This window comes from Cebus imitator, unplaced genomic scaffold, assembly GCF_001604975.1.
Source record: "Cebus imitator isolate Cc_AM_T3 unplaced genomic scaffold, Cebus_imitator-1.0 Scaffold10, whole genome shotgun sequence".
NCBI lineage: Eukaryota > Metazoa > Chordata > Mammalia > Primates > Cebidae > Cebus > Cebus imitator.
The window spans coordinates 2446012-2454213 of NW_016107325.1; the positions used below are offsets into that span (position 1 = coordinate 2446012).

The following is an 8202-nucleotide window of genomic DNA, read 5'->3' on the forward strand; positions in this document are numbered from 1 at the left end:
ATCCTATATTCATTTCCTACAACCACTGTAAAAACTTTTGACAAACTGGGTGGCTTAAAAAAACAAAAACAAAAACAAAAAAACGGGCCAAGTGCGGTGGCTCACACCTGTAATCCCAGCACTTTGGGAGGCTGAGGTGGATGGATCACGAGGTCAGGAGTTCAAGACCAGCCTGACCAATATGGTGAACCACCCCCCATCTCTATTAAAAATACAAAAATTAGCCAGGTGTGGTGACACAAGCCTGTAGTCCCAGCTACTCAGGAGGCTGAGGCAGGAGAATTGCTTGAGCCCGGGAGGCGGAGATTGCAGCAAACTGAGATCACCCCACTGCACTACAGCCTGGGTAACAGAGAAAGACTCCGTCTCAAACAAACAACTCAGAAATGTATTGGCTTACCGTTGCAGAGGCTAGAAGCCTAAAATCAAGGTGCCAGTAAGGCTACACCCCTCTGAAGCCTGTAGGAGAGCCCCTCCTTTTTTCTACCTGGTTTCTGGTGGCTACTGGCAATCTTTGGTGTCCCAAGGCTTATAGCTGCATAATTCCAATCCCTGTCTTCACCGTCAAATGGTCTTCTCCATCCACATGGCCATCTACTTATAAGGACAGCAGTCATACTGGATTCGGGAACTACCCTACTCTAGACTGCAACCCAATTTAACTAGTTTCACTACAATGACCCTATTTTCAAGTAAGGTTATATTCTGAAGTACTGGGGGTTAGGATGTCAATGTATCTTTTTTTAAAAATTTTTTGAGAGAAGATTCAATTCAACCCATAACAGATCTCATCCAAGACACCATGTTATGTCATGTCTCCTTAGGCTTTGCTTGGCTGTGGCATTTTTTCAGAATTCCCTTGTTTTCTGATGACTCAACATATTAAGGAATACCAGATAGGTGTTTTGTAAGATGTCCCATTTTTTGGAATGTGTCTGATGCTTTTCTTATGATAACACTAGGGTTATGTGTTACTGGCAGGAAGGTCACAGAGGTAAAGTGATATTTTCATCACACCTTATCAAGGGTACACACTGTCAACAAGATTTATCACTGTTGATGTTGACCTTGGTCACCTGGCCAAGATAGTGTTTGTCAGGTTTCTCTACTGTAAAGTTACTCTTTTTCTCCCTTTCCACATTGTGCATTTTGGAAGGAAGTTGCTATGCACAGCCCACACCTAAGGAGTGGGGAGTTAGGCTCCTGCTTTTCAGGGTGAAAGATCTACATAAATTATTTGCAATTCATCTGTGTGGGAGATTTGTCCCCTTCCCCCCCTTTATTAATTTATTTAATCATGTATTTATATCAGTCTGACCTCATGATATTTTATATGTTGGGCTATAATCCATTACTATTCTATTTCGTTGCTCAGATTGTTCCAGCATTGCCAGTGGAAGCTCTTTCATTTGGCACCTGTGTCGTTTTGAGAAGCCAGGGCCTATAAGAAGGTAATAAAAGTTAAACGAGGTGATAAGGGAAGGGCCTTAATCCAACAGGACTCATGTGCTTCTTATAAGAATGAGATACAAGGAAGCAAGGGGGCATGCTCATGCGCTTTCTTCTCTCTCTGTCTCTCCCCAATCTCTCTCTCTCTCTCTCTCTCTCTCTCTCTCTCTCTCTCTCTGTGTGTGTGTGTGTGTGTGTGTGTGTGTGTGTGTGTGTGTGTGTATGCACAGAGGAAAGGACGTGTGAGGACACACTGAGAAGGTGGTCTCCTATGAGCTAGGAAGAGAGGCTTTTCCAGAAACCAACCCTGACATTACTGTAATCTTGGACTTCTAGCCTCCTGAACCATAAGAAAATAAATTTCTATTATTTAAGCCACCCAGTCTGTGGTATTTTTTTTTTTTTAAACAACAGCCCTAGCAGACTAATACATCCCATCAATTTCTTTTCCAAGCACTTCCATATTTTCTGGCTCTATAAAATGCTCCAGGCTTGTATATTTCCTGCCCAAAGTCAGCCATTTTTTTTTTGAAGGAACCCTGGTTTCCTTTATCAGAGAATGACATTAGAAACCAAGATCTGGGCAATGAAAAGGGTTTAAATAAGGAAAGTGAATGGTTCAGGAAGCTGAGAGGGAGAAAGAGTTGCAGGCATAATGCCTATGAAAAAGAAAGGCAGGGAATTTCCCAGGTCAGGCAAAGATTTCCTGGTTAGAGATATGAGTGTTAAGGTGAAGAGAGCTGAGTGCTTGGATATGAAGAGGACAGGCACAGAAAGTCCCAAAGTCAGCTGAGGAGCTCAAAGTAAAGGGCCTTGTTATAAGCCAAGCTACTGATTATCAGCCATTGAGGAGGTCTTCAAGAATTGATTAAAGATATCCATGACAACTGTCTAGTGGATTGTGACTTCAGAGTCTATGAGATCACAGATGTCTTCAAGAAGTCCTAGCATGATGGGAAAACATGGTAGGAAATCTCTGCACTTACAGACTTTGCTGCTCAGCTCTAGCCATCCAGTGAACTTGATGATCAGGTAACCAAGCTAGTGTCTCAGACAGCTTCATACCAGCATTTCAAATTATGTGGTCATTTAAACTGATGGCTAGGATGACTGGTTGCACATCCATTCTGTCACTGAACTAGGCTGTTGTCTTTAAACTCAACCATTGAACTTTCTGAGCTTCCTCTGAGTGTTGTTCCAGATGCAGTCACATTTTAACACAAGTTATACATCATATATTGGCAGCCAGGAATGACCAAACTTGGGTACCTTGCTGGCACAAAAAGAGAGCTTAATGACTTGAATTTGGTCACCTTGGGCAAAAGAGTAAAAGTGATTTGTCCTAGGGAGGCTGTGCACAGACGACAGGTTATTGTAAGGAGAATTTGTACAGCGTCTGGCACACAGAGCTCTGGAGTGGAAACACCTCACTTGCTGTAGTTCTCACCTCAATATGGCTTCCTCTTTTTTTCCATCCTTTTCCTCTCATCAAGCACTCAAGCCTTTGTCTCGTACCCTAGCTGTTCATGGCTTCTAAGTTCAATGTTCTACCTGGACCTTTCTTCCTTCAAAGGCCCCAATTCAAAAGACCTCCTTAATCTTCACCACTTATCAAAACTCTCATTTTCTGAAATTCTAATCTCATCAAGATGCTGGGAGAATGCATTTTGCTTAGTTGGTTAATGAAGTCCATCGTAGATTGTGAATAACTTATAAGCATTAATACATTAATTAACACATGTTATGAATAAATTAAATACATTTTCAAGCACATCTCTGATTTTTGTGTGTGTGTGTGTATGTGCACGTGTGCACACATGTGCATGCATACAGGCACTCTTAACTTGTGTCCAACCTGAAGGTCATAGATCATGGTGATTAGGAGGGCAGGCTCTGGAATGAGTCTACTGAGTTTTATATCTGGACTCAGTCTCACATTATTTGTGACACCTTATGAAAGCTACTAAGGCTCTCCGAGTATTTGTGTGTCTTCATCTCTACAATAGGTCTAGTAATAAAGGCTATCACTTTAGGTTATTGTAGAGTGAAATGAGATGATATATGTAAACCACTTCAAGGAGTGTCTGGTATACAGTAAGTTGTCAAGTAAATATTAGTTATTGTGATAGTGGGTAATTGAGACAGTCATCCTCCCATCCCACCTCTGCTTTGAATGTCAGAAAGGAGGGACACAACTTGATATTCCTTTCTCAAAAATTTCTTGCTGATGAGAAACACATCTTTTGTTTTGTTCATGAACAGACTGCAAAATTCTAAGAAGTCAGCATCTTACCTTACAGTAATTTAAAGGTTTGTGCTATGGACTAAATTGTATTCCCTCAAAATTTGTATGTTGAAGCCCTAACTTCCAATGAGATGGTATTTGGAGATAAAACCTTTCGGAGGTAATTAGATTTAGATGAATTCATGAAGGTAAGGCCCCATAATGAGATTAGTGCCCTTAAAAGAAGAACCACCAGAGAGCTCACTCTCCCTCTGCCATGTGAGGACACAGTGAGAAGGTGGCCATCTATAAGTCAGGAAGAGAGCCCTCACCAGAAACCAATCATGCTGGCACTGTGATCTTTGACTTCCAGCCTCCAGAAACGTGAGAAATAAATGTGCTTCAAGTCACTCAGTCTCTGGCATTTTAGTATGGCAGCCTGAGATGACTAATATAGTTTGAGTGATACCATGTCCTTACAACTATGCCAGTATTCAATATCAGGACTTTTCAGTGAACTGGTAGAAACTTAGCTTGTTCAGTTTTATCTTAATAATAAAGACTTAATCCACTGATATGTGATCAGGCTATGTTAATTATAGTCATAGGCCACGACCCCAGATTTCTTTCAGATGAATCATAAAATTATTATCTCTAAACTGGATAAGAATTTAAGAGTCATTTGATCTGTCTTCCCATATGACAGGTAAGGTCACTGAAGCCCAGAATGGTTACTGGTTTAGTATAAGTCACACAGCTGGAGCCCAGACTTTCTCCCTCCAGGCCAGTGTTCCCTCACACAAGACCTCAATGTATATCCTCAGTCACAAGGAGGTCTGGAGGGGCTGTAGAGATGGATTAGCCCAAAGCAGAGCTCCTAGAAAGAGTGCAAAGATTTCCTTTCTAAAGTGTCTTTATATACATGTGAGAAAACATCGTGTAGCAGCATTGACTTTTCATTTTCACTGTAACTTAGAGAGCCAAGGAAATTGTGGCTTATTTGTTTTTTTTTTTTAAACACATTTAAACTTCCTCCTGAGCTCCTACTCCCTCAGGGGGTTAGGGATGTGGGGAGTGGTGGGACTGCCGCAGTGGCTGGGGCCACCTCCATCTGCCAACAGACAGTATCACTGTCTCTTCCCTTTAAACAGTTTCTTCTAGATCATTTGGATTATTTGGGGTTGGTCTTTTGAATTTCTTTCCTTTCTTCCTGGTCCTTCTCAGGATGGCCTTCAATCCGCGTGCAGGTTTGTGGTCTGGCCCTTGGCCTGTGTGTCTGAATTGCACCTGGACCTGTGTTGCCTTCAGGTGCACAGATCAGGTAATTTGGACCTCGCCCAGGCCTCCACTGGCTCACTGATTCTTTCAGTGGCTTCTGTCCCTTTACTGAGGCATATAGGAACTTTTGGCTCCTCTATCCCAGGGACAGGCACATTGCATCTCTCAGGCTAAAGCCTGTTTTTGTAAGTAAAGTTTTGTTGGAACATGGCCATACCTGTTCATTTACATACAGACCACAGCTGCTTTTATGCTTAAAACAATAGTATTGAAATAATTATGATAGAGACTTTCTTGTCCATAAAGCTAAAATTATTTACTCTTAAGCCCTTTACGGAAAAGTTTGCTGACTGCTGCTGTCTAATAGAGTTTTCTACAGTGAAGGAAACATTCTTTATTTGTACTGTACAATGCAGTAGTCTTGAGCCACACATAGTTACTGAGCATTTGAAATGTGGCTAGTGCAACTAAGAAAACAAATTTTAAATTATATTTAATCTTGGTTACTTTAAATTTTAATTTAAGGAGGCTGTATGGCTAGTGGCTACCATATTGGACAGTGTAGTTCTAGATGCTGAATGGGTCTTGGGGAGCCAGGAATTCTACCTTTGGGTTTTCTCCCTGGCCATCTCTCTATTACTGCTCCTGGGACATGCATCCACGTGCAAGGTTTTTAACCAGGGGTTTGCATCTTTCCTCAGGCAAAGTGGGGAAAGCATGCTATTAATCTCTGATGTTCCAGATTCTCCCATATCTAGCAAATGTTTAGTGTCCAGCACCATCTACCCTACCCCAATGTTGGACTCAAGGATAGGATGCAAAGAGGGAACTCTGTACACTGTCCCTTTTACACTATCCCTTGGGTCTAGGAGGGCAGATGTTCCCTCCTTTCTTACGTGTGGCTGGGACTTCCCTTATAGGATGCTCTGTCTTCCTCCGAGATAACATTGGTTCTTTTCCCATCAGAGGACTATCCAGTGGATGAGGTACAGAGACAGAAACCGGCTGAACTATGAGGGAGATCCATCATACTGGCATTCCAAAATACTGTTCTTGATAGGACTGCTACATTACCTCGATTTATGAGAGGTGTGAAGCTTGACTATACTCAGATTCAATGCACATTTATTGAGTATCTGATATATTTCAAGCACTCAATCCACTGTTAGGAAGGACCCAATCTGCTCCCCCGCCCCCCCTTTTCTGTTCTTCTCTCACATCCCCAAACTGACAAATACAGTTTCACAATCATCCCTTTGAGTCTGATTTCAGCAGCTGTAGAGGGAATACTTGCAATATAAGCATAGCCTTTTTTTTTTTTTTGAATGATTTATCTTTTTTTTTCTGAACAATTACCTTTTCTAGAGCACCATTCTTCACCTCATTTAGACCCACATCACTTACCTGTCCTCTTTCCCGGCTTTACTTTTCCCCAGAGCACTTTATCACCTGACAAACTCTGTGATTACCTGATGAACTAATTTTCTGCCTCCCTCTTTAGAATATAGGCTACACGACAGCAGGAATTCTATTTGATTCATTGCTGTATTCTTAATACACAGAGCAGTGCCTGACAGAAAGTAGGTACTCAAATTTTTTTCAATAAATAAAAGAATCAGGATTATGCCTTGTAGTATAACTTTGATGTCTGAAAACAAACCAGGAGCCTCTCACTGCATGGTAGAGTCTGATGCCCCCCCGCGGCTGCCTGCAATGCAGCCACCACCACCTGAGACATCTCCACTTCCTCCTGCCCTGCAGCCCCCGCCGCTGCCGCCTGGGGACCAGCTATAGGACTAGGCCACCATTTTCAGTGCATAAACAAATTCCTCAGTTCTCTGGTATTCTCGGTCAGACATCTGTGGAGTTTCTGAAGGGCAGTGGTGATTACTGCCAGGCACAGCACAGCCTCTATGCCGACAAAGAAACTGTGGAAATTTATTACTACTCCATCAGGAAGCACCCATAAGAGTGATTATCCCGGACACAGAGGTGTTGAATTGAAATCAACATGCCACAGGGCATTTTACAAGAGTTCTGACCTGGGTGGGGTAGACCTCAGCGTGCTTCCTTTCTGTTCCCTTGGCATTACTGGATTGAAGAGTTGTTGCTTCTTATTAGGAGGTTCATTTCATTTATCATTACTTACAATTTCATACTCAAAGCACTGAGAATTTCAAGTGGAGTATATTGAAGTAGGCTTCAGTTTCTTTGTATCATTTCTGTATTCAATTTTCAAAATTTTTTTATAACCCTATAGAGTGTCTTTTTTTCTTTCTTTCTTTCTTTTGTTTTTTTGAGACAGAGTCTTACTTTGTTGCCAGGCTGGAGTGCAGTGGCTGATTTTGGCTCACTGCAACCTCTGCCTCCGGAGCTCAAGCCATTCCCCTGCCTCAGCCTCCTGAGTAGCTGGAACTACAGACGTGCACCACCACACCTGGCTAAGACGGGGTTTCACCATGTTGGCCAAGACGGCCTCAATCTCTTGACCTTGTGATCCACCTGCCTCAGCCTCCCAAAGTGCTGGGATTACAGGTGTGAGCCACCACGCCTGGCCGAATGTCTTTTAACTATATTAACATGGCTTGAATGAACTGCCCAGCTCCTGTGGAAGTCACATACAAGAACATGAGATTTCTTACTACACACAATCCAACCAAAGCAACATTAAACAAATTTATAGATGAACTTAAGAAGTATGGAGTTACCACAATAGTAAGAGTATGTGAAGTAACTTATGACACTAATCTTGTGGAGAAAGAAGGTATCCATGTTCTTGATTGGCCTTTTGATGATGGTGAACCACCATCCAACCAGATTGGTTATGTCTTGTAAAAATTAAGTTTCATGAAGAACCTGGTTGTTGTGTTGCTGTTTGTTGCATTGCAGGCCTTGGGAGAGCTTTGGTACTTGTTGCCCTAGCATTAACTGAAGGTAGAATGAAAGATGAAGATGCAGTACAATTTATAAGACAAAAGCAGCGTGGAGCTATTGACAGCAAGTAACTTTTGTATTTGGAGAAGTATCATCCTAAAACGTGGCTGCACTGCAAAGACTCCAGTAACAACTGGTCATAGAAACAACTTTTGCAGTCATACAGAACTAAAATCCCAGGAACTATGAACACTCTAGACCTTATGTAGCTTATTCCTTCAATCAGTTCAAACATTGAAAGAAGGGCCTACATGGCGATTTGCCTGTTCACTTTATGTTTACATCTCCCACATTCATACCGGCATATATCAGGTTTG

At 42.0% G+C, this 8202-nt stretch overlaps 1 protein-coding gene across 1 annotated transcript; it reads left to right on the forward strand.

The window, feature by feature from the left end:
- The first annotated feature begins 7534 nt into the window (after nt 1-7534).
- LOC108316925 (protein tyrosine phosphatase type IVA 1-like) lies at nt 7535-7968 on the forward strand. The gene is made up of 2 exons (XM_037745869.1): nt 7535-7730; nt 7766-7968. Exons 1-2 carry the CDS (start codon nt 7541-7543, stop codon nt 7954-7956), a joined length of 381 nt encoding a protein of 126 aa, XP_037601797.1. The 5' UTR covers nt 7535-7540; the 3' UTR covers nt 7957-7968.
- The last annotated feature ends 234 nt before the right edge of the window (nt 7969-8202 follow it).